At 44.8% G+C, this 26,838-nt stretch overlaps 1 protein-coding gene across 7 annotated transcripts in view; it reads left to right on the top strand.

The window, feature by feature from the left end:
• Positions 1-25,586, top strand: part of ELF1 (E74 like ETS transcription factor 1) — a 108,967-nt gene extending 83,381 nt beyond the window's left edge. For all 7 annotated transcript variants that reach the window (XM_064174616.1, XM_064174604.1, XM_064174610.1 and 4 more), the window contains 6 exons: positions 2,995-3,102; positions 3,729-3,893; positions 8,061-8,144; positions 12,271-12,463; positions 14,009-14,476; positions 23,808-25,586. In XM_064174616.1, the coding sequence (XP_064030686.1) occupies positions 2,995-3,102; positions 3,729-3,893; positions 8,061-8,144; positions 12,271-12,463; positions 14,009-14,476; positions 23,808-24,426 (1,637 nt within the window). In that variant the 3' untranslated portion in view covers positions 24,427-25,586. The remainder of the gene's footprint in view (positions 1-2,994; positions 3,103-3,728; positions 3,894-8,060; positions 8,145-12,270; positions 12,464-14,008; positions 14,477-23,807) is intronic.
• The last annotated feature ends 1,252 nt before the right edge of the window (positions 25,587-26,838 follow it).

Below are 26,838 nucleotides of genomic sequence, written 5' to 3'. Positions count from 1 at the left end.
GAGAGCCAGTGGCATCCTGGCCTGCATCAGGAATGGTGTGGTCAGCAGGAGCAGGGAGGTCATTCTGCCCCTGTACTCTGCACTGGTTAGACCTCACCTTGAGTGCTGTGTTCAGTTCTGGGCCCCCCAGTTTAGGAGGGACATTGAGATGCTTGAGCATGTCCAGAGAAGGGCAATGAGGCTGGGGAGAGGCCTTGAGCACAGCCCTACGAGGAGAGGCTGAGGGAGCTGGGATTGGTTAGCCTGGAGAAGAGGAGGCTCAGGGGAGACCTTATTGCTGTCTACAACTACCTGAGGGGAGGTTGTGGCCAGGAGGAGGTTGCTCTCTTCTCTCAGGTGGCCAGCACCAGAACAAGAGGACACAGCCTCAAGCTGTGCCAGGGGAGATTTAGGCTGGAGGTGAGGAGAAAGTTCTTCACTGAGAGAGTCATTGGACACTGGAATGGGCTGCCCGGGGAGGTGGTGGAGTCGCCGTCCCTGGAGCTGTTCAAGGCAGGACTGGACGTGGCACTTGGTGCCATGGTCTGGCCTTGAGCTCTGTGGTAAAGGGTTGGACTTGATGATCTATAAGGTCCCTTCCAACCTTGATGATACTGTGATACTGTGTAATTATAATAGTTTATATCTTTACATTATTTTTATGGCTACTGTAAGTTCCTTTCTTGGATACGGATGGGCAACTCCTGGCTACATGGGGTGACAGCAGCGTAATGCTGATGACCTCTGCTTTGCCTGCCGTTATTCAGAGTGTGAAGTTGACTTTCCTGACAGCAAGAGGGTGGGTTTGTTCCTCATACAGCTCTTGCCAGTGTAAGAGCAAACAGCAGCTGCTCCCTTCCTCTCCATCCACAGCACTGAGAATAGTGGGTACCACTGCTGGCTTTTAAGTTGTATGTGGCAGTCTAAACTTAATTGGCTTTGCCTGGGCTGGATCACAGCAGGTCACCTTCCTGTCCATCCAGACAATATGAGAACTGCCTGACAATATGTGGCAGCTGCTTTGGTAGTGCTCTATGCCTATTTTTAGGGTGCCATCCTTATTGTGGTCTTCATTATGCTGTCAGATAGTAGGAAATGTTCCTGTCCAGATAAAACTTACAGCCAAAAGTGATCAAGTTAGCACTGCTGGACCAAGCATGAGCATGGCTGCAGACTCTGTGGGTTATACTTGGTACAGCCTTCTCAGCTGGCCAGGCATTTCCTAGAGATGCTGTCTGGGACTTGGGGCTGAGATGCTCTGCGCTGAACCTGTGAGCTGCATAATAAAAGTGTCAGCAGTTTGCTGCCCCATCTCACTCTGTGGCTTACTGTGGCTCTACCTCCTCTTTTCACACTGTCATCCTCAGCTCTGCCTGTCTCTTTTCTTGAGCCTGTTTGGAGATGTCAGCCACAAGGTGCAGATCGTGAACTGTTTGAATGTCTCTGTGGGGGGTGGAGGGCATCCTTTAGACAGCAAGGGTGAGTTGCTGTGTGGGTCAGGCCTTCCCAACAACCATCTACTTTATTCTGTTTTAATCTGAGCCTCTGATGATCAGGGTGTGGTAGGGCTAAGATGAAAACCAGAAGGTAAAGAGGCTTCTCCTGAGCTCCATGTGCTGTGTATAAATCACATCTGAGTGAAGGAGGTAGGGCTCACGATTTTGCTCTCTCCTAGTGATACAAATGCTGAAGCTGTAAACAGCTGAAGTGAAACTGGATTTGTTTGCTTAAATTGTGTGATTGTTTAGTGCTAGGGGACTGGCTGCTTTGTTGTTATTGTGGTATTTTGATTCCCCTTCCCCTCCCAAGTTTAGAAATTCTGGGATAAACCTCTTGCTTTTAAGCAAAGAAAATACGTTCCAAAGTCATTGGGTTGTGTTTAGTGGTGTGTTTTATTTGCTCTGTCAGTCTGTCTCTTTTTTTATTCCTCTTTTTTTTTTCTGACTGCCCCACCCAGAATTCCTCAAAGCTAAACAGGGAGAGAATGCATGAAGCTGACTCATTACCAGACTGAGAAGGTAACTTAGGTTCATTGGTATCCTAAGGAGGGACTAGTGTTAGAGCACTCTGTATCACTTTGACGGATGCAAGTGAATTCCCTAAGGTTAGCTTCAAATCCTAAGGAATAGAGAAGCCTGGCCTGTGCATTTCCATCCAGCAAAGAGCAGCTTCTAAAAGAACATGTTAAACAGTTCTAAAAGCTTGTTGTACCAGGTACTAGAACAAGTAGCTAACTTCTCCATCATGCTGCAATGATTTTGGAGTACCTTACAAGAGAATGTTTTTCATCTGTCAAATGAAAACTACCTGCTTTGATAGCTGTTGTTTTGCAAAGCAAATTTCATTGGATTTTTTGGTGTGTAGCTTCAGATGGCCATAATTGTAAATCAATCCTCAAGACTTTTTGATTTGTCTGATCACCACTTTCATGAGATTGGCCAGGGACTGTCCTGCGCTGTCCTGTAATCCCCATGGATCTGAACGCCTTAGAACTCAGTTAAACCTTTAGATCATATGTTCTCTATTAGAAGTTGGGGAATGATTTCTTGTCTATTTTCCAGGTTAAATGATAGGGTATTTTTGATGAGCATTTCTTAATTGTGAAATTCACTTCCACTGGACCACCATAAGAAGAAATTAGCAATAGTAGTCGTCTTCTAAAGGATACTGTCTGGAGTATTGTTTGTGGTAGTGGTGTTTCATATTGCCTATGGTTGTTGTGTTTTACTGCATGCACTTGGTCAGCAAAAAGAGAGCTTAGAAAGATGAGACAGAAACAGAATTTGTATTGGGTTAGATTTTTGTGGTTGTATTTTTAATACATACAATCTGAAAAATTTAGTATACTAAATAAAGTTACTGCAGTGTGCATTTTCTCACCAAACTGGTTCCTGCTTATCTAGTCAAAACCCCTATTTGCCATCTTCTTTTTCCTATCAATGAAATAAGAATAAATAGCATGTTAAGCTTTAAGTTCAGTTTGTATCTGGTTAAGAATTAATTTGTCTCTTTTAGTTGAAGCATCTTGCCACAATGGAGATGAAACAATGCAAACAATTGAGGCTGCTGAAGCACTTCTCAATATGGACTCCCCTGGTCCTATGTTGGATGAAAAAAGAATAAGTAAGTTCTTTTTCTGAAGGCACATCCAGTCTGTATTTGCCTTATTTGTGAAAGGAAGGATTTAATGCAGCACAGTTGTATGGAATTGGTAAGGCTATTTGGCTTCCAATAGCCTTTATGTATGTATATAGTTTGAATGTCAGAAATAAGTGTTATATGCAGTGAAGAAATCCTTTGTCTGGCCATTGCCATGCCAGAATGAAACAGGTAAGGAAAGAAATAAATAGTTATGTAGGGAGGGACTGAATAGAATCAGGTAGTTTAGGTTTGCAGTGTTTGGTTTAGTTGACAGAGACCCAGTTTGTTTATGCTGCCAAAATAAAGAGCATACTCTCCAGACTGCCTTAAGTGTAAATGAAAATGCATGATCACCAGGTGCTTTTTAGGGCTGCAAGTTCTGTCATTAAATTGTTTTATGTTAGTACTGCCTGAGCTTGTGTAAAATACTCTTGGTGTGTATATTCCATTTTGAACTAGTCATCTTTCCCGTGAAATGTTGTAGTTTTAATTCTATTCTATACTTAAATTCTTGCTGCAAAAGAAACAGCTTTTTTAAAGTCCTCATGGTTGTGTGAAATTATTCATATATATGAATGTAATTATTCATATTGTCCCTTTACCTTAAGCAACTATGTTTGGCACACCTGAAGATGATGATATAGTGGCTCCTATCACACATGTGTCAGTCACGCTTGATGGGATCCCTGAAGTAGTGGAAGTTCACCAAGCCTCAGACCCTTATGCCGAGTCACCAGAGACTCCAGAGTTTGAACAACCAAAGAAGAAAAAAGGTAAGATTCAACTGGAGTAGGAGAGCAGTGGGTGCTATGCTTGCCTCCCCTGAGAGCTGTGGGTGTCTGGAACATTTCTGGGAGTCAGATCAAAATAACTGAGTGGGCTCAGATAGAAATAAAGGGAAAGCATTTTCTTACCTGGGTAGTGTAAGCACAGTTTTGGATGTGGCACTTGGTGCCATGGTCTAGCCTTGGGCACTGTGGTAAAGGGTTGGACTTGATGATCTGTGAGGTCTCTTCCAACCTTGGTGATACTGTGTGATACTGTGCTTATATACTAATGGTGTTGTAAGAAGTAGCAGTGATGGCTTGTCCCACAGAAAGTGTGGATATCTGCTTGTTACCTGCTGGTAGTTTTTTCTTAAGAGCATAGTTGAAATACAAGCTATAAAACTTTTGTTACTGGAGTACTCAAGTGCTTTAATTAGCTCCTGTTTAGCTTCAACTAAAGATGTTTGATCTGTTCAGAATGTGGGAGGAGAATGAGGTGAATTTAATTTTCTTTTTAAATAAGAACAGTATCATTTCATTTTTCTTTAAGTAGCATGCTATAGAATCAACCAGGTTGGAAGAGACCTCCGAGATCATCCAGTCCAACCTAGCACCCAGCCCTAGCCACTCAACCAGACCATGGCACTAAGTGCCTCATCCAGTCTCTTCCTTGAACACCTCCAGGGACGGTGACTCCACCACCTCCCTGGGCAGCCCATTCCAATGGCAAATCACTCTCTCTGTGAAGAACTTCCTCCCAACATCCAGACTATACTTCCCCCAGCACAATTTGAGACTGTGTCCCCTTGTTCTGTTGCTGGTTGTCTGGGAGAAGAGACCAACCCCACCTGGCTACAACCTCCCCTCAGGTAGTTGTAGCAATGAGGTCCCCCCTGAGCCTCCTCTTCTCCAGGCTAAACAACCCCAGCTCCCTGTAGTAAGCATGTCTCATATGTGGTAGATAACATTTAAACAGCTACTTGTTGCTGTGCTGACAAGTTATAAAGTGCTGTTAGTGAGACCTTCTGCTCCTGTTTTCCCACCCTGCTTCAGTGTGGACCCCATTTGAGGTCCCGGAGCTGATGTCTGCTGTGGCAAAGTCATGCAGTGCAGACAGATGTAAGGCGTTGTTGTAACAGATATTTTTGAAACGAAAAACAAACCAAGAGAGTTCTGTTTCTGGAACTAATCCTAAGGCTGAATCAGAGCATTAGGGCTGTGACAGGTTTCCTGGTGAAATAAAAGCCTTCCAGAGCAGGGCTTCTGCTACCCAACTATATTGAGTTGAAACGAAAGTGCGTTTTTGCTGCTGCTTCCAAATGTTGGGAGTTGTTATCTGTGAGTGTGAGCACACTGGCCTGTGGGGATCTTGGTCAAGTGTCCTAAGCCCCATGTGTGTCATAAGGTCTGGTAGGGACTGGTGTGGCTTGGGAAGTCTCCAATTCCTGTAAGAAAGCTGAACTGAAACTGCTGTAGAGGAAGGCTCTGCCAGCAACTGCCCCGAAAGTGCTGCTGGGGAAATTACCATGCTGTGCACACTGTTGTGAGACAACCAAACTGTGAAATGGTTTTAAATTGTTGGAGTTTTTTTTTCTTTTGCTCAATTTTTTTTTTCCTTCTTTTTAATGTTGACTTCTATGTGGGTCAAAACAAGGAGCAATTGTCTGCCAGGTATTTAACCTCTTTGGCTTGATGCTTTCGTACCCTCTTTTGTATTGTGTTTCTGCTTACTCCCACTCCTTCCTCTTCCTTTGCTGTAGGTTAGAAAACCAGCTAGCAAATGTTTTGACAGTTAGATTGGATAGGAAAAAAAAATACTTGCAGCAGTTTAGTGTTTCATTAGCTGCTAGTTTTCAATAAATTTGAGACTTTAGGAAGTATCTGTTGTATGGTCTGGGTGATGTGCAAGTGTTGCTTAAACATATCCAGGGATTTGTAGGGCATTGGTGTACAATTGCTGCAAAATGTTATTAATCTTGCAATAACAGTGTGTGGGTGAGGTCCTCTTCGATGCTTTGGGTGATTTTGTTTGTTGGTTGGTTGTTTTTGGGATGGTTTTGTTTGTTTTTGTGGGGGGGTTTAAAGTGCAATCTGCTTCCCTTTGTTTGGTCAGTTTTGCAGCATGGCAAAGGGCCATAGCATCCTACCCTATCCATACCACCTGTGACTTTATAGACTTCTAGCATACATAACCTCCAATTAAACTTAGAGGGTTGTGTTGTGCAGAGCACTGCCAGCTAACTGAGCCAGAATGGTGCTGCCAAATAGAGCTCCTCCAAAAAAATGTTCTCTGGAAGTGATGGGATGATTTAACTTTCTTTTCTTGTGGGCCTTATTGCTGCAGCAGTCGAGCTGCATCCACCCATCTGCTCAACTCCAAACCCGTGTTCGGCATGATGTTTGCACTCATGAATGTCTGAGTGTTGACCTGCCAAAACTACAAATCAGAAAGATGAGAAAACCAAAATGATGTCAGAGAAAGAAACTTGGAAGTTTGCTATATGGGACCTTCAGTCCCATTTTTCTTTATGGGAAGTGTCTATTGGTAGGTGGTCATACAAATTATAAGCATGTTGAATTTTAGAGACCTGCTGTTTAGTATGTTTTTAAACAAAACTCACTGAAAAGAGTGCAATAAAATGCATTGAACTTCTTCTGGTATGGTATAAAGTGTTTAATCAGAATAAGCATCTCACTTTCTAAATCCTGCTTTAATTTCTTAGATGAATTTCTAACCTGAAGTATTTTTCCAAGTGTGGAAATAGGAAAGTGAAAATACCAATTATAAATTCAGTTAGCTATAGAGAATATAATTGCAGTAGCCCTTCATAAGGCTTTAGCTCAGGCAGATTCTTCATCCTTCCTCTTTGTAAAGTTCTCTCCTAAAAAGGAATTTAGTGATGTGCTCTGAAAGGTGAGAAATTCATGCTCTGTTGAACCAAAGGAGGAAGCATGCTAATGCTTGATGTGCCTTCAGAAACTGCCTTCTTCTAAACCAAAGGGGATGTTTCTTGTGTGTCTCTGCTAACTTTGGTTTTTATGGTATCAGCCAACACCTGCAGATTATAACTCATAGTGTTGTCTTAAACCATCACCTTAAGTCTCTCTAGTCTAGTTAGAGAGCAGTAACATCAACACTTTCCTGTAAACGAGTTTCACATGATTTTTTTTCATTTTGATGCATTTCTGGTAGAGAATTGTCCAAACAGGATGTCCCAAAGTAATCTAGGCTGAAGTAGGAGAGTTTAGAGTTGCTATAGCAGCAGTATCCCTGTTTAATAGCTTAGGTTATCTCTAATCTGAAGAGCATAAATTCTCTGGTACTTATGTTTCCTGAAGTTGACCAGCAGTAGCTCACTCATGACCTAATTGAGCCCTCACCCACTTCATTTGCTTTTAATACCTGACCTCATTTGGACACAAGTTAATTAATGGCATCAAAATAACACACCTCACTCTTTAATGGCTTATATTTACAAGAGGGGAAACAAGATGAGCACCCAGCAGAGTCTTCCCATGACACAACTCTTACAGAGAAAAGCACTTAGCTAGTTACCCTGAGATATTTCTTGTGTGTTAGAAGCTGATGACCTGATCCAGGTCATTTGGATGTGGTGCTTGGGGACATGGTTTAGGGTGAACCTTTTTTTAGGGTGAAGCTTGTAGAGTAGGGATATTGGTTGGACTTGGTGATCCCGAGGGTCTTTTCCAACCTGTGGTTTCTGTGATTTATTCAAGAGTGACTTCCTCTAGACATTTTTAGGGAAACCAGACATTTCTGCAACCAGTAACAGTGAGTGGAAAAAAAAGCTGATAAAAAATGTGCTGCAGTAGTTCTTTTATCTCTTGATATGATGATATATATAAAATGTTGAAGGACTTCCTGCCTCCCATCTTCACTCCAATCAAGGAAAGCATCACTGGTCAAAGTGGTGGCTGAACTGTGTGACCCATGCTTGGTCATTACCCTGCTTTAATTGAAGTACACTAAAAGCATGTGGGGTCCAGTCCTGCTATGGAAATTGAAGAAGTTCAGTGTATAACTGAGCTCTTATCTCAGTGAAAACTCTGAATTGGGGAAACAAATCTCTTCCCTTTTTAAGTCCTTGTTCTATTTTCTTTTCTTTTCTTTTCTTTTTAAGCTGCAGTTGACTTACTGGTGGTTTATTTCAGGAAAGAAGCCGAAGCCATCTCGTCCTGAGTCCCCTACTACAACTCCAAACATATCTGTGAAAAGGAAAAACAAAGATGGAAAGGGTAAGCCAGACAGTTGTCACTGAGGGTGTTAAAAGAATATTGTTTCTGAGTGGCCCTTTAAAAAAGTTCACTATCATAGAATCTAGCAGGTTGGAAGAGACCTCCAAGATCATCCAGTCCAACCTAGCACCCAGCCCGAGCCACTCAACTAGACCATGGCACTAAGTGCCTCATCCAGGCTTTTCTTGAACACCCCCAGGGATGGTGACTCCACCACCTCCCTGGGCAGCCCATTCCAATGCCAATCACTCTCTCTGCCAACAACTTCCTCCTAACATCCAGCCTAGACTTCCCCCAGCACAACTTGAGACTGTGTCCCCTTGTTCTGTTGCTGGGTGCCTGGGAGAAGAGACCAATCCCCACCTGGCTACAACCTCCCTTCAGGTAGTTGTAGACAGCAATGAGGTCCCCCCTGAGCCTTCTCTTCTCCAGGCTAAACACCCCCAGCTCCCTCAGCCTCTCCTTACAGGGCTGTGCTCCAGGCCCCTCACCAGCTTTGTTGCCCTTCTCTGGACACCTTCCAGCACCTCAACATCTGTCTTGAGTTGAGGAGCCCAGAACTGGACACAGCACTCAAGGTGTGGCCTGAGCAGTGTTGAGTACAGGGGCAGAATAACCTCCCTTGTCCTGCTGGCCACACTGTTCCTGACGCAGGCCAGGATGCCATTGGCTCTCTTGGCCACCTGGGCACACTGCTGCCTCATCTTCAGCCTACTATCCACCAGTACCCCCAGGTCCCTTTATTCCTGGCTGCTCTCCACCCACTCTGTCCCCACCCTGTAGCGCTGCTTGGGGTTGTTGTGGCCAAAGTGCAGAACCCTGCACTTGGCCTTGTTAAATCTCATCCCATTGGCCACTAGCTCCATTATGTAGGTCTTATGCTGTGGGATGGTTAATATTTCATCTTAAAGGGAATAAAAAATAAGCACAAGAGATTCCTTGGTGAAATACCCTATTCCTAGGGAGAATAATCTATTTGTCACTTTAGTTTCAAGGATTCTTGGAAACAATTCAACCCCTTGCACAGGCTGCTGCATTTTGAGTGTAGTCTTCGGGAGCACTTTGCATTGTCTTAGCATTTCTTGGACTGTGGTTATTTGGGCAGATGATCTTTGAAAACATTTTCCATCTGTGTGTGTCTAATTCTGCACGAGGAGCTAATCAAGGCTGCCAGTTGGCAGCTGGAAATACCAAGCCCTGAATTTTGAGGAAAGTCATAAAGCAGCTTGAAGGCACGCACAGAAAACTTGAAGTTTTGATATTTCTTTCATCCCTCCTGTGTTTAAGAGGGGAAAAAAGAAAATAAATGTCACATAACTGATAGAATGAATGATTTTCTCCAGACTCAACTGTTCAGTAGAGCCTGTCAGTTTTGTCAGCAGCTCAGCTGCTGTGCTGTTTGGTCCAGCATCTGCACCCACGCCCAGCCTGGTGTTTGAACAGCAGCCTGATGTCCCCAGCCGCACCAAGACCTGCTATGCTCAGAGAAAGCTGGAAATGAGCCTCCTCTTTGTCACCACAAGAGCCTGCACACACACATAGGGTCTAATCTGCTTGCATGAGTGCAGTACTTGCCAGGACAAAAGACCAGCTAAACCTGGAGTGTGATGGACTCTCCTGAAATCAGAAAAATCATAACAAATTATTACGTTTGGCGTGGTTTAGTTTCTGCTTTTGTGGTTTGTTTGGGTTTTATTTGCTGTTTTTTAAAAGGACTTCCTGCAATAACAGGAAAAAAAAAAAAAACTTGTTGGCAAACAATTTAGCAATTTTGCCAGCAATTGTGAGCATGCATTGTGGATTTATTACTTTTTAATGAAAACCTGGTTTTTAATTAAAAATGAAAGCATCAGAAGAACATCCAAATAGTACTCAATGAAATAACAGAAAGTATTTAACAGCTAGGCACAGAATTACAAGACAGAAGAGTCCAATGTTTCTGTTGATGGTAGCATGGATATGCCATATTTCACATTCCATTGTTAGAAAATTGCTAATTCAGAAGGAATTAAAAAGGAGTGTGTTGCCTGAAACCACTGCCTGCTGTGCAAAAAGCTACAACAAAAGCATTTGTTTTGCATTTTGAGGAACACAGAATTAAAGCAAAAGGGATATTAGTGGCCATAGAATCAACCAGGTTGGAAGAGACCTCCAAGATCAGCCAGTCCAACCTAGCACCCAGCCCTAGCCAATCAACTAGACCATGGCACTAAGTGCCTCATCCAGGCTTTTCTTGAACACCCTCAGGGACGGTGACTCCACCACCTCCCTGGGCAGCCCATTCCAATGCCAATCACTCTCTCTGACAACAACTTCCTCCTAACATCCAGCCTAGACTTCCCCCAGCACAACTTGACACTGTGTCCCCTTGTTCTATTGCTGGTTGCCTGGCAGAAGAGACCAACCCCCACCTGGCTACAGCCTCCCTTCAGGTAGTTGTAGACAGCAATGAGGTCCCCCCTGAGCCTCCTCTTCTCCAGGCTAAACACCCCCAGCTCCCTCAGCCTCTCCTCATAGGCTTTGTGTTCCAGGCCCCTCACCAGCTTTGTTGCCCTTCTCTGGGCACCTTCCAGCACCTCAACATCTCTCCTGAACTGAGGGGCCCAGGGCTGGACACAGCACTCAAGGTGTGGCCTGAGCAGTGCTGAGTACAGGGGCAGAATAACCTCCCTTATCCTACTGGCCACACTGTTCCTGATGCAGGCCAGGATGCCATTGGCTCTCCTGGCCACCTGGGCACACTGCTGCCTCATCTTCAGCCTAGTCTCTACCAGTACCCCTGCTCCCTTTCCTCCTGGCTGCTCTCAGCCACTCTATCCCCAGCCTGTAGCGCTGCTTGGGGTTGTTGTGGCCAAAGTGCAGACCCCTGCACTTGGCCTTGTTCAATCTCATCCCATTGGCCTCTGCCCACCCATCCATCCTGTCCAGGTCCCTCTGCAGATCTCTCCTACCTTCCAACAGATCAACAACTGCTCCTAGCTTGGTGTCATCTGCAAACTTACTGATGCTGGACTCAATCCCCTCGTCCAGATCATCAATAAAGATATTGAACAGGACTGAGCCCAGCACTGACCCTTGGGGAACACCTGCTGGGTTAAACTGAAGCTAACAAAAGAGATCCTGATGCACTGGGAATCAATTTTTGTGTAACTCAAGAAACCTGCACAAGCTATCCTTGCTGTGGTTTTCTACAGCTGCTTGTGCAAGGTGATACTTCCATGTAAGAAGTTTTCTCATCCTTTTGCAGCCTAACAGCATATCATTAGGAAGCTTCTGTGCAGCTTTAAGTGTCCAAAGAAACATGAGACACCAAATGCCTTTAAAAAAGGCAGGAAAAAGACTCTCATTAGTTACAAGAGTTTAGACTCCTTAAATGTGCTTTCAGAAAAGTAAGAAAGGCAAAATTTGTTACTCACAATCTGTGAATTTGATGTTCTTTCTTTATATGTGGTCAACACTGAATAGATTTACACATATAAGTGCTTTTTCCTGCTTGATGGTAAAATGAGATTTGGATGTTGTCTACCATTAAGTGCAAGCATTCATTTGATGAGGAAAAATACCCCACCCTTTTTCTGAACTTTGCTCTTGAAGCTTTGCCTGCCTCAGCATATGCCTTTGATCGCCCCATGTAGGTCTGATGGTTAAAGCAAGGATTTTGTTCAGCTTTTTAAAGGATTATTACACTCACCTTCATTCAGCAAAGTATTTAAGCAGGGTCTTAATTTCCATCATTTCTCAGAGGATGGATCTGAACATTGCTGTTCAAGGTAAAACAATTGTGACTGCTTCTGTTACTGGATTAGGCAGAAGGGAAGTGCACATGTAGGTAACTCATGCTGTCTAACGTTGGTGATTGAAACAAGGTGACTGTAGGCTGACTATTACCTGACTCTCTTAAGCTACAGAACAATAGGTAGGGTGCTTGGGCACTCAGATTCCAACTAACAGGAATCATTCTCACACCTTCCCAGCACTATTCCCTAGTCTTGTTGATACAGACTATTTGTAAAGATATCAGCTTATTAATTTTTAGATTATTTACATAATAAAATAGGGTCAACTAATATTTTTTTATCTCTCTTTTTCTTTTCCCTGTGTCCTGAAATACTTTGATTTTTTTTAGGAAATACAATTTATCTCTGGGAGTTCTTATTAGCACTGCTCCAGGACAAAGCTACCTGTCCTAAATACATCAAATGGACGCAAAGAGAGAAGGGCATTTTCAAACTAGTAGATTCCAAGGCTGTGTCCAGGTTGTGGGGAAAGCACAAAAACAAACCTGACATGAATTATGAAACAATGGGTAGAGCTCTCAGGTATGTGCATTTTAATAATAGACTGGTTTTGTTGTCTTAGTGTTTGCATGCATTAAATGACCTTACCCAATCTGTTAGTTTGGGAAATGCAGAAGTTAACTATGCAAGAGAAATAAGCTAACTAAAAGTAACCCTTACTAACAGCAACCCAGAATCAGTTACCTTCAGTCTCAGCTCCCATATTTTTAGTGCAACTGCACTAAAAAATTGCATCTCCACAGTTGGCCACTGACAAAGTGAGACTGAATGTTCCATATTTGTATTAATATGTAACTTAAACATTTATTGCTTGAAAAAGAAGCCCTTAATTCAGATGTATTCATTATTTGTACTTGTTGAAAATGATGCTGTTTCCAATGGAATGATACAGCTTAAGAATTCAAGTCTGTTTGCTTCTCTGAACTTGCACTTACAGATGGTTTTAAAGAATCACATCATGTGTTGAGCTGGGATTTTTTTCCTACATGAAAGACTGTGCAGAATAAACAGATATCCATGGAGATTCAGCCTTACCTACTGATTAATTATAGTGCAACTAAGCAGCTCTGCTTAATTTCCCTTCACCCCTCACCTTGGTGTGCATCATTTCCAGTCCTTGCACTAATTTGTAAATACAACAAAAGTAGTATTCTCTGTCCTATTCACTTTGTGTTGTTGTACCTAAAATTATCTACCTGTGCTTACTGGTGAATAAGAATAATTCAGGTAACTGAAAGAACTCTATGAATCAAGAGGAGAATTACAAGTTTCACACAAATTTTAGGCAGCATAAATTGATTGAGCTGCCAAATGACAGAGTTCTCTTTGTCCTGAGAGTTATCTGAGGTTGAAACTAGTAAGTGACAAAAAATACCAACAAAAGAAAGCTGCTTGGGGGGGAAAAGTATCAGCCACTTTTTAATGCTGAAGAAAGCAGGTACTAGTAAGTGACAAAAAATACCAACAAAAGAAAGCTGCTTGGGGGGGAAAGTATCAGCCACTTTTTAATGCTGAAGAAAGCAGGTACTAGTAAGTGACAAAAAATACCAACAGAAGAAAGCTGCTTGGAGGGAAAGTATCAGCCACTTTTTAATGCTGAAGAAAGCAGGTACTAGTAAGTGACAAAAAATACCAACAAAAGAAAGCTGCTTGGGGGGGAAAGTATCAGCCACTTTTTAATGCTGAAGAAAGCAGGTACTAGTAAGTGACAAAAAATACCAACAAAAGAAAGCTGCTTGGGGGGGGAAAGTATCAGCCACTTTTTAATGCTGAAGAAAGCAGGTACTAGTAAGTGACAAAAAATACCAACAAAAGAAAGCTGCTTGGGGGAAAAGTATCAGCCACTTTTTAATGCTGAAGAAAGCAGGTACTAGTAAGTGACAAAAAATACCAACAAAAGAAAGCTGCTTGGGGGAAAAGTATTTAATGCTGAAGAAAGTAGGTACTTAAAATGCTGTTTGCTTGTTACTGCTTGCCTTGTTTTCAGGGGAGGGCTGTGGCCTTTTTGTTTAGCTGTTTTCTTTGTAACAAACACTATGTAACTTGATGTGTGTGTGCTTTAAACAGATACTATTACCAAAGAGGAATACTGGCTAAAGTAGAAGGTCAACGCCTAGTATATCAATTTAAAGAAATGCCAAAAGATCTGATCTACATAGACGATGAAGAAGCAAGCCCTAGCACTGAATCATCAGATTCAAGCCTGCTCTCAACTCCTGTGGCCAATAGAAACCAGTCGAGCAGATCTAGATCATCTGCAAACGCAGGAACAAAGGGAGGATCGACCACAGTGCTAAAAACAGGAAGCTCCAAGCCTGCGAAGCTGAAGGAGCACATAGAAGTTGTACAGCAGCAGATGCCTGGCTTGACTTCAGAAGTTTTGAGGACAATGCAATCTCCACAGCCAGTATATCCCACTCAGCTTTATCGGACAGTTCACGTAATGCAGCCATTGCAGTCCCTCCCAGAAGGACACGCAGCTGTAGCCAGTAATGTTCCAGATGAAACGTTAAGTTCCTCGGTTCAGAATATAAGGTAAGAAAATGTGCAGAAGCCAGATGCATAAGTAAGAATAAATCACTGACTGATGGCTAGACAGACTCATTTCTTTGTTGTGCTTCAAAAACAAGCTCGTCTGTCAGCTTGGTGTCCATGTGGCTGACTGTAGAAACTGGGAGTTACTATCGCTAAGCTACATAGTTACACTCATCAGTGGTGGAGGGAAGCACATCTTTTCTGTGGTATTAGGCTTGAGGTCAGTCCTTTAGGAAGGAAAAGTATAGAATATCTCTTTAAAATTTAATATTACCAGTTCTGTCCCATAGCAGAGGCAATATTTTCATGGTTCTGCTTTTTTCCTGCATAAACATGAGGAAAAACTTTGAGGGTAACAGAGAACACTGGAACAGGCTGCCCAGACAAGTTGTGGAGTCTTCTTCTCAGGAGATGTTCAGAACCCACCTGGGTGCATTCCTCTGTGACCTTCTCTAGGTGATCTTGCTTTGCCAGGGAGGTTAGACTAAATGAACTTTCGAGGTCCTGTCCAGTCCCTAACATTCTCTTTCTGTGTGATTCTGTGTTTCCTAGTTTTGTGTTTGTATTATACATGATGTATCTGCATGATCCATTCAAAATATTTTCTTTCATGCTTCTTATTTTTTCATCTTGAGAAGCATAGAATCAACCAGGTTGGAAGAGACCTCCAAGATCATCCACTCCAACCTAGCACCCAGCCCTAGCCACTCAACTAGACCATGGCACTAAGTGCCTCAGCCAGGCTTTTCTTGAACACTTCCAGGGATGGTGACTCCACCACCTCCCTGGGCAGCCCATTCCAATGCCAATCACTCTCTCTGACAACAACTTCCTCCTAACATCCAGCCTAGACTTCCCCCACCACGGCTTGAGACTGTGTCCCCTTGTTCTGTTGCTGGTTGCCTGGCAGAAGAGACCAACCCCCACCTGGCTACAGCCTCCCTTCAGGTAGTTGTAGACAGCAATGAGGTCCCCCCTGCACCTCCTCTTCTCCAGGCTGCACACCCCCAGCTCCCTCAGCCTCTCCTCATAGGCTTTGTGCTCCAGGCCCCTCAGCAGCTTCATTGCCCTTCTCTGGACACCTTCCAGCACCTCAACATCTCTCTTGAATTGAGGGCCCAGAACTGGACACAGCACTCAAGGTGTGGCCTGAGCAGTGCTGAGTACAGGGGCAGAATAACCTCCCTTGTCCTACTGGCCACACTGTTCCTGATGCAGGCCAGGATGCCATTGGCTGTCTTGGCCACCTGGGCACACTGCTGCCTCATCTTCAGCCTACTATCCATCAGCACCCCCAGGTCCCTTTCCTCCTGGCTGCTCTCAGCCACTCTGTCCCCAGCCTGTAGTGCTGCTTGGGGTTGTTGTGGCCAAAGTGCAGACCCCTGCACTTGGCCTTGTTCAATCTCATCCCATTGGCCTCTGCCCACCCATCCAGCCTGTCCAGGTCCCTCTGCAGGGCTCTCCTACCTTCCAACAGCTCCACACCTGCTCCTAGCTTGGTGCCATCTGTACATAAATACTGAGTGACACAGAAGTATTGCTAATTATGAAAGAATGTCCTAAGGTGTGTGAGAAGTAAAACTGAAAATAAAAATGGCAACCCAAATTTTTGGGCTCTGTCTTGAAGTGTGAAGATCTTAGACCCACATAATTTGCCTTGTGCAACACTGTTTGTAAATTTTATTCATATAAACATTTCTCTCACTTCTTCATGGAAATAAATGATCTTCCCTCTGCAGCACTTTGCTTCTGTTTGCACTCTGAGAAGAAAATCTATATATAGAAAATATTAAGGATGACTGGGGTCAAAACACTTGGTTTCTTAACACTTAGCTGTGTCCTGCAGGGAACTCTGAACACACATCTCTGCTGAGGAAGCTGGCAAAAGAATCCTATCTCACAAATCTAGTGAAAGGCTCATGTCACCATCCCTTGCCTGCAGCAGGCATCATTGACTGGTGAAGTCTTCATCCAGAGCATTGCTAGGAGTGTGTGGAAGCCATTCTCAGGGCCTTTTTGCACTTCTCAAAGTGCATGTCAGTGAAAATCAAGGGCTGATTCTTCACAGGAGACAGTGGCTTCATTTATAGCTGCACAAACCTCACACAGAGTTTTGTGTGTTTTGAGTGGAGGGTAGTGTCTTACTCTGAAGTTGAAAGGTCTTGACTTATGATGCCCTGCTTTATGCAGAGGATGTAATAAGTGTTGCTTATAAAGGTTAGGTGCCACCTCTTCAGTCTTAGTGCTGTGATGTGGTGCTAACTCAGGCTTGGAAAATGGGGCAGGATCAAGGTCAGGTCATGTCAACTGGGTTTTTCTGACTGGGGAAGACATCTCTCATCCCCAGTGGGAATATTCACCATTGCAAACCCACTGCTGCTCTGCAGATCTGGCTGCTCTGACGCTACGGCTTGGTGGATGCAAGCACAGTTACTGCAGTTTCCAGTCATGTAACTGGGAGCTGAATTTGGCACCACCATTCTTTTCCACTGCTCAGGCAAAACCAAGAATGCCTCTTTGGATAAGTGTTTTATTCCCAACTTTTTCCAATGTATTACTTTTTTTTCCTAAGGAAGGGGGAATTTAGTGCTTGTAAAACTGTTTATTTTAAACCAGAATAACTGACACAGGTTAACCAGAATGTTTGGTTTATTGGAGTTACTGGGATTTAGTTGGGAATTTAGAGGCACTGAAGTAGGTCTGAGATTCAGCTCCACGTTTGTTGGGTTGTTCTGAGCATAAAGGGCTTCCTTTCTGTTGCTTTACAAAGTATAGCTCTACCATAAGGCTAGGGAGCTCATAAGGCTAGGACATCCTACACAGCCCTAAGGTGCCTGCATTTGGGCAGTTAATTTGCTCCCTTAACTGACTGGGGCTGCAGACAGTGAGATGCTTTTTCATTTACCTTGAATCTAAAGTAATAGTGATTTAAGATGGAGCAACTCACTTCACTTATTCTGTCTTTTCAAGTTGTCATTCTTACAGCTTGGGGAGAGTGTGTTAGAAGACCTGTATCCTGACTGTGCTTTGTAGCTGGGGTAGTAGTTAATACAGACTTCATCTTCTACAGCTTTCATCTTGACCTGTTTTGCAACTTTTGAGGTAGAAAATCTTGCAGTTAATTCATCCTGAGGGTGGCACAAGCCTGGACCACAGTGGCAAGATTTTTATTCAAGAAGAGAATGAAGTAGCTAAAGGTGAACAATGTTTTTTTCTGGCTGAGAACATTCTGTGTAGAACAGTGATGAAGCCAATAATATGCCAACACAGTAGATTGTCAAAAGAAGCAGAGGGAATTACCTTTGACTTTCTGATGGTGTTTCATAACATGTATCTAAGTCCAGGCTATGATGTATTGGTGGTCTCACTGCAGCCAGTCACTAGTGGTGTTCCCCTATGAGGAGAGGCTGAGGGAGCTGGGGGTGTTTAGCCTAGAGAAGAGGAGGCTCAGGGGGGACCTCACTGCTGTCTACAACTACCTGAAGGGAGGTTGCAGCCAGGTGGGGGTTGGTCTCTTCTGCCAGGCAACCAGCAACAGAACAAGGGGACACAGTCTCAAGTTGTGCTGGGGGAAGTCTAGGCTGGATGTTAGGAGGAAGTTGTTGGCAGAGAGAGTGATTGGCATTGGAATGGGCTGCCCAGGGAGGTGGTGGAGTCACCATCCCTGGAGGTGTTCAAGAAAAGCCTGTATGAGGCACTTAGTGCCATGGTCTAGTTGATTGGCTAGGGCTGGGTGCTAGGTTGGACTGGATGATCTTGGAGGTCTCTTCCAACCTGGTTGATTCTATGAAAAATAGATTTGTCTAGCATTAGATCTGTCCAGCATTAGTTTATAAACTCTGACAATGTCATTACATCTGCTCTTTCACATGGAGTGTCATTGTCTTGTGCCATGTATAGACAGTAGCTTGTGCAGGTTGTGCAGTGAATGTCACTGTGATGTTCTGTAGTCATACTTTGCATCCTGCCTATATTAGTGTTGTTTGAAGTTGCATAACCACACAGTCTGGAAAGAAGACTGTAAGACACTGGACTTCAGACTTGGGTCCTCTGCATCTGTCCTTGTGATGTAAGAGATTATCCATGCAAAGAGCCAGACAAGAACAGTTCCACCCTCCCTTTGGAGGTGACTGTGTTCAGACTGGGTATGAAGTCATCAAGTGCCTTTCTGCCTGTCACAGACATCTCCCCCTAGGTTGCATGGCAGACTGTGTCTGCATGGCTTGTGCTGTAGAAGGGCCAGTGGCTATGAGGCAAAAGGCTGGGGTGAAATATTGACAGGATTACTGACAATTCAGGATCACATCCATGAGTGCAGCTGTGGAGCAGTGTGTAGTGAGAGGAAATTTGCCTCTCTTACCTTTCTCTGTGTTGCATTGTTTCATTTTCTCATGTTGCTGTGAACTGCTTTCTCTACCTTGGCTTGTAGCTTCAAAGAAAAAAATGACATCTTCTCCCTTCCTCCATTTCATAAGTTTCACATAAATCACCATGAATAAACTTGATTTTCTTGCCTGTCACTTATTGTTTGCTTTATCACTAGTTACCTCTTGAGGCACTAATGTGATATTGCACAATTCTGGCCTGTTAACAGTACCAAACAGGCCAAGGAGTAGATGATCATTTTCTGCCAAGCTAAAATTACTTAAGAATTGTTGTCATTCTTCTCTCAATTGCAACCAGATTGTTTTATGGCAGCATTTTCCTTTTCATCACTGTTGCTCAATGTTCTCCTTCTTTTTGTAACCTCAGCAGGAACTTTTAAAGTAATCACCCAATAGATTTGTACCTTAGAGCAGGAAGAGTATTAACAAATTGACACTGAAATCTAGAGGAACAGAAAAATACACAGTTCAAAGCACCTAAAATAATGTAGCTCAGTGTTAACACATCACTTTCAGTAGTGTGGCCAGTAGGACAAGGGAGGTTATTCTGCCCCTGTGCTCAGCACTGGTCAGGCCACACCTTGAGTGCTGTGTCCAGTTCTGGGCTCCTCAATTCAAGAGAGATATTGAGGTGCTGGAAGGTGTCCAGAGAAGGGCAACAAAGCTGGTGAGGGGCCTGGAACACAAAGCCTATGAGGAGAGGCTGAGGGAGCTGGGGGTGTTTAGCCTGGAGAAGAGGAGGCTCAGGAGGGACCTCATTGCTGTCTACAACTACCTGAAGGGAGGCTGTAGCCAGGTGGGGGTTGGTCTCTTCTGCCAGGCAACCAGCAACAGAACAAGGGGACACAGTCTCAAGTTGTGCTGGGGGAAGTCTAGGCTGGATGTTAGGAGGAAGTTGTTGGCAGAGAGAGTGATTGACATTGGAATGGGCTGCCCAGGGAGGTGGTGGAGTCACCATCCCTGGAGGTGTTGAAGAAAAGCCTGGATGAGGCACTTAGAGCCATGGTCTGGTTGAGTTGCTAGGGCTGGGTGCTAGGTTGGCCTGGCTGATCTTGGAGGTCTCTTCCAACCTGCTTGATTCTATGATTCTGCTGTGTACATTTATTGATGTTTTGGTTTTTAGTAAGTTGTAAATCAGGCAAAATGATTCACTAAACCAGTGGTTTCTTCAATGATGTTCAAGGCAAACTGAGCAGATAGATTTTGAGTTTGTAAACAGACACAGTTGTCAGTAGTCTTGGCAGCTAAGGCAAATAGCTTGCTTGGCCACTGTTAACATAAATAATGACATGTATTTATGATGCTGTGTGCTGCTTAAGTCTGTGCTTATGCAGGCATCTGCTGCATGCTTTCCCTGCTCTATGTGTATATACATACATGTGCATGTACATGTTTACATATAGAATCACAGAATCAGTCAAGGTTGGAAGGGACCACAGGGATCATCTAGTTCCAACCACCCCCCGCCATGCCCAGGGACACCCTACCCTAGATCAAGCTGGCCAGAACCCCATCCAGCCTGGCCTTAAACACCTCCAGGGATGGAGCCTCAACCACCTTCCTGGGCAACCCATTCCAGGCTCTCACCACTCTCATGCTGAACAACTTCCTCCTCACGTCCAGTCTGAACCTACCCATCCCCAGCTTCACTCCGTTCTCCCTAGTCCTGTCACTCCCTGATATCCTGAAAAGTCCCTCTGCAGCTTTTTTGTAGGCCCCCTTCAGATACTGAAAGGCCACAAGAAGGTCACCTGGGAGCCTCTTCTTCTCCAGACTGAACAGCCCCAACTCTTTCAGTCTGTCCTCGTAGGAGAGGTGCTCCAGCCCTCTGAGCATCCCAGTGGCCTTTCTATGGACACACTCCAGCACATCCACATCCTTCTCATAATGGGGGCTCCAGAACTGGACACAGTACTCCAGGTGGGGTCTCACCTATGTATGTGTCATCTGTGTGTCATGACTGGTGGAGAAGACAGAGCACATGGATTACACTATTAGACACAGTACAGGTGAGGGACATGCTTTCAGGAGGAATAAAATGGCTTAACATCAATACACAAATACTACTTACGTGTGTTTTGGTTTGGTTCTCTAAGAGCTGTCACTCCAGGTGCTTCTGCATTGATTAGATCTGGTTCAGGCTTTTTGAGGTTGTCCTTTACAGCCACTGAGCAGTTAGACACTTCTCTTTTAGCCATTTTTTAGTAACAAAACAGCTGAAGAACTAGAAGGTAGCTTTAAAGTAACACTTGGATGGCATACCAGCACAGGGTAGCAGCCTTAGCTGCTGCTTTCAAAACTACAGCTGTTGAGCTGATCTTAATTCTTCAAGTTCAAGAAAGTTCCTCCATGGATTAAGGAGCTTGCCTGATATCTAGTCTGATGTTTTAAATCCTTTCTCATGGCAAGTGTCAGCTGTCTTTTCCTTCTTGGCTTTCCCACTTGAATTGTTGGTCTCTGCAGACTTCCCCTGGGTTGAGCTTGTATCTGTGTGACATCTTGATTTTTACTGCAAGTTTGTTTAATTGGAGGTTGTTTGTGGGTTTGGTTTTGTTTTAAAAGTTAGTGGATGCTCTCATCCTGTTATTACTTCTGACACAGACATTTGTGATTTTTCTGTCAAGGGTTTCAAGGGAATTGATGAGGAGGAAAAAAATAAGTAGATGTTGGTACTAACCCGTAACAGATTTGGTGTGAGCCTTGGTGCTGTCATTCTGAGCCTCGAGCTTCATTTGTTGGTATTTGCTGTGCAGCACTAAATTCTCCAGAAGTTGGAAAGAAAGCATTCTATCTGGGGATTCCACCCCAGCCAGCCCTCATTTCCATGAGTTTCTTCCTTGGGATCTCTCCAGCTGTGTGAAATAGAAGCTCAAGATTGACTCTGGCATCACTTTCATATCCTGGTTATTACAGCCTCTGTGGTGAGGCTTGCATGGGAGCCTCCTGGGCAAGGATTTGGATTTGTTTTGCTAGGGCAGCAGCATTTCCAGGCACTGCAGTCTTCTTTCTTGTGGGGAAGAGAAAGCTACAGATGCAGATTTTATTCCTTGTATTTCCAAACCACACCAGAGGTGGGGAAAAGATTGCCTGCAGGTACTGCAGGATGCTCAGGGCATCCTGTCGTGCTCTGAGCCTGTTACCAGCTGGGTTACTGGAGCTACTCTGACGGGAGCAATCTTTGGAGCTCAGCTGGAGGCCCTCATCAGAAGTCTGAACTGAGAGAGACCTGGGAAATCCTCTGTAAATATTCCTTTGCTTGTCTGCTGCTATGTTAAAAAAGGGGCATGCAGCTCCCTGTGCAGTTGGACTACTGCCGGCAGCAGCATCTGCATCCACATTGCCCCATACCTTCAGCATCACGTAAGTCATGCTTTGGTATGCCTGGGATAGGCAGAGCATGGCTTTAAATTGAAATGTTGAGTATGCTCTGTCTGATCTGGCTGGTCAGTTGCTAAATGCTGGCATCCAGCTGGATTTCACAGAGCTGTACAAAAATGAAGTACTATGTGGCTAAAAAGGACTGTAGAAAGGAGGACATTCCATGGTAGATAGGTATGCAGTAAGAGTTGCCTACTGCTCTATGATGACTAGTCTTCAGAGCATGCAGCATTGTGCAGGGGCTTGTAAGTACAAATGTAGGTAGTAAATGGCTTTCCATCTACAGTGTTTCTTCAGCAGGGACAGTAATAAACTAGGAGGAAGAGGAGATAGGGTGTTTTTTTTGTCAGTGTCACTTATGTTCAAGAAAACACAAAAGAGAGTTTAGGACTATAAAAGAGGAGGAGGGCAGTTGGGAGAAAACACTGAAAAGAAACAGGAAGATTGGAGAAAATTTTGCAGGAGAAGCAGAAGGAAACAAAAAGATTGCCAGAGACAGTGTGGTATGGTAGGCCTGGAGCAAGCTGTCAGAGGATGTCAAAACAGTTGCCTTTCCCTTCCTCTTTCCCACTCTTGTGAAAACCATTTGTCTCACCACCAGAAGTATGTTGTGACTTGGGTCTTCTAGTTCTGGGCTCCTCAATTCAAGAGAGATGTTGAGGTGCTGGAAGGTGTCCAGAGAAGGGCAACAAAGCTGGTGAGGGGCCTGGAACACAAAGCCTATGAGGAGAGGCTGAGGGAGCTGGGGGTGTGCAGCCTGGAGAAGAGGAAGCTCAGGGGGGACCTCATTGCTGTCTACAACTACCTGAAAGGTTGTAGCCAGGTGGGGGTTGGTTTCTTCTGCCAGGCAACCAGCAACAGAACAAGGGGACACAGTCTCAAGTTGTGCTGGGGGAAGTCTAGGCTGGATGTTAGGAGGAAGTTGTTGGCAGAGAGAGTGATTGGCATTGGAATGGGCTGCCCAGGGAGGTGGTGGAGTCACCGTCCCTGGAGGTGTTCAGGAAAAACACTGGATGAGGCACTTAGTGCCATGGTCTAGTTGAGTGGCTAGGGCTGGGTGCTAGGTTGGACTGGATGATCTTGGAGGTCTCTTCCAACCTGGTTGATTCTATGATTCTATTTGCCTGATTGGAGTCTATGTGTTTCAGCCCCATCTCTAAGTCACCATTGTCCACTGCAGTAGCATACTTCAGCAGTACAGCTGTTAACCCTCTAACCTTCTCCTCTCAGCTGTATCTATATCTATGAGCCTGCAGCTAATTGGAATTGTTCACAACTGAAACTGATGATTTGGGAACAAATTCTCTGTAGTTGTTTTACCAGAAGTAGTTTACAAGCCTGGCAGACAGAGACCTATTTTTCCTAGGAGTCTGAGAAGGTTCTGGCCTGCTGCTTAGGGAACTGTGTTGCTGCCATTTTATTAGGAGAGTGACTGCCACCCTTTTGGAGCCAGTGGTAAACGACAGGTCTGTGTTGCAAAGGGATTTTTCAGTAGTAAATCTGTAATTCTTTTTTCAGAATTCACTGTGGAAGTGTTCTGACCTTCTAATCCTTTCTAATCTTCATAGGACTTTACAGACTCCAACTCAAGTTCCAGTGGTTGTTTCTCCAGGAAATCAGCAGCTGCATACTGTAACACTCCAGACAGTGCCTCTTACTACAGTGATAGCCAGCACAGATCCAGCCTCAGCAACAACGCCCCAAAAATTCATTTTGCAAGCCATTCCTACTTCCCAACCCATGACGGTTCTGAAAGAAAACGTCATGCTGCAGTCTCAGAAGCCAGTCTCACCTCCTTCCTCCATCGTGCTGAGCCCAGCCCAAGTTCAGCAGGTGCTCACCAGCAGCGTGCAGACAGTTTGCAATGGAACAGCCAACATGTCTTCATCTCCATCCTTCAGTGCCACAACCCCCGTGGTAACGTTTTCGCCCAGCAGCTCCCAGGTGGTAGCTCATCCACCAGGCACAGTGATCACTTCAGTGATTAAAGCACCAGAAACCAAACAAATTGGCATACAAGGAGTGGTCAAAGAAGACGACAACGACAACTTAGATGATACTGAGCAGTCAGAGCAGAGATTCCAGCAGCAACCGTTTGTGATGGTGGTGTCCAATTCAAATGGTTTCCCATCTAACGTGCAAGTGAAGCAAGAAAATGAGCCCTTGGAACCCAATTCATATCAATAAATTTGAAAAGAAAAGGAAAAAAAAAAAGACCCTGTGGATGATTATGTTCATAAATGTGATGGGACCTCTTCAGTCATGTATATATGATTTGATTCTGAAGCAAGTTGTTGCAAAGCTACTTAAATTCCTGCAGTTAATTGTTAGAATTTCATACATTAGAATGGATTTTGATCTTTCTCTTACATGCTAAACGTTATCATACAAAGAAAATGATATATTACTCACGTTTCAAACCACAGGCATGAAGGAACATGCTTTTTTTTTACGCCATGAAGACTTCCTCCTGAGGTCGTTGGCCAAAGTTTCAAACCTGTTGTTTCTTTATTGTACGTTTTCAGTCTGCTGCTGATCGACATGGCAGTGACCTTATTGTAACCTTTTCCGTTTAATCCATGCGTGTATCACTTCAATTTTTACAGCAGCTTTTAGCGGGACCTTTTCCTTCCACGCATACGAATTCTTACCATCGAGTATCTGTCCCGTAGCGGTGCACCACACCGGTGTGCAGGCTTTGATACCCAGGTATCCTCTTGCATGTTTTTGTTTTGCAGCACAAGCCCTTGTGCGTGCAAAACTGAATATACACTCCTGTTGAGAGTACACAAAACATTTACTCCAGTAATGGACAGCGCCGTTTCTAGCTTTTATATGAGAACATCAGATCTATTTAATGACAGAAGTTAACAGCATCACTACAGGTGCAGACGTTTCAGGCCATTTTGCGACTATGAAGCTTAACAGTCTTGCTTTCTACTTCAGATTATTTTGTAAGGGGGGGGAGGGGGGGAGGGAAATGAAATATAGACAATTTATGCAGGTATTTTGGAGATTAATCCTGCTAAGAGTTTCTTTGTTGGTTATTTTTTTTTGTTTTCCTTGATTGTAAATAATGTACATTCAATATCACAGGGGAAGGGTTTGTGGTTTTTTTTTTTCAGCTAATTTGTTTCCATACAAATTTTTGATAGATGCAAATAAGATCATTATCTTTAGAGGTCTAATGTTTTATGTATTCATATTACAGAGTGAATTTGTATTTAAAGACAAATTTTTAAGTGACGGAGCCCTTTGAACCTTGGGTCCTTGTCTTTTGTATTTTTAATTGGTTTATTATGAAAATAAATCAAGTGGAAAAAAAAGCATTCTTCTGTATTTACTCTGAAGTGTTTTTATGCTATTAGAAGGTTTTGGTAACTGTCATTTGGCTGGCATACACTGAAGAACAGGACATGGTTAACTGCTGTGTGACACAAGCAGTTCATGAATCACTTCTCAGCAGACTTGAACCAGCGTGCAATGGGTGTCCTTTGAAATCGCAGTACTGTATGGTTTTGTAGCACAAATCACAGTATCACCAGCAAGGTTGGAAGAGACCTCATAGATCATCAAGCCCAACCCTTTACCACAGAGCTCAAGGCTAGACCATGGCACCAAGTGCCACGTCCAATCCTGCCTTGAACAGCTCCAGGGACGGCGACTCCACCACCTCCCCAGGCAGCCCATTTCAGTGTGCAATGACAATGAAGTTGTTGGCAGAGAGAGTGATTGGCATTGGAGTGGACTGCCCGGGGAGGTGGTGGAGGCACCGTGCCTGGAGGTGTTCCAGGAAAGCCTGGCTGAGGCACTTAGTGCCATGGTCTAGTTGAGTGGCTAGGGCTGGGTGCTAGGTTGGCCTGGCTGATCTTGGAGGTCTCTTCCAACCTGTTCGATTCTATGATTCTATGAAATCGCAGGTGCTACTGAGAAACAAAAGACTGAGCCCGCATCTTTCTGCATGCATGTGCGGCTCCTGAGGACGAGACACTTTTTCTTCTTCCCCTCCTCCCCCCGCGATCAGGCGTTTCAGGACAGGGAACCGCTGAGAGGCAGGGAGGTATCAAGGTTTGTAGTGCCGCCAGAACGCCGGCCGGGCCCGCTGTGAGGGCACAGTGACAGCGGCGAGCGCTATCGCCCCTCGGGCCTGGGAGCGAGGAGCTGCCTGAGCGCAGCGCTTCCCGGGCGGGCTGCCGCCCTCACGTCCGCAAGGCTTCCCCGCTGCTCCCCTCAGGCTCGCACCTCGAATGGCGCTACCTGCTCTTTCTTGTGTCTGCGGGGAGCCCCTTCGGGGAGCCCCTTTGGGAAGCCTTGCCCGCGCTCCGCGGTAAGCTTCCGCACCGCCACCGCCTCCGCCAACCGCAGCGCCGCGGCAGCAGGAAGAGGCGTGTGCGAACGGCCGCCGCGCCCCGGTGCCCGCGCCCGCCCCGCCCCGGTGCCCGCGCCCGCCCCGCCCCGGTGCCCGCGCCCGCCCCGCCCCGGTGCCCGCGCCCGCCCCGCCCCGGTGCCCGCGCCCGCCCCGCCCCGGTGCCCGCGCCCGCCCCGCCCCGGTGCCCGCGCCCGCCCCGCCCCGGTGCCCGCGCCCGCCCCGCCCCGGTG

This window comes from Pogoniulus pusillus, chromosome 3 (genome assembly GCF_015220805.1).
Source record: "Pogoniulus pusillus isolate bPogPus1 chromosome 3, bPogPus1.pri, whole genome shotgun sequence".
In the NCBI taxonomy this organism is placed as follows: Eukaryota; Metazoa; Chordata; class Aves; order Piciformes; family Lybiidae; genus Pogoniulus; species Pogoniulus pusillus.
This window is presented reverse-complemented; position numbering and strand designations above follow the sequence as displayed.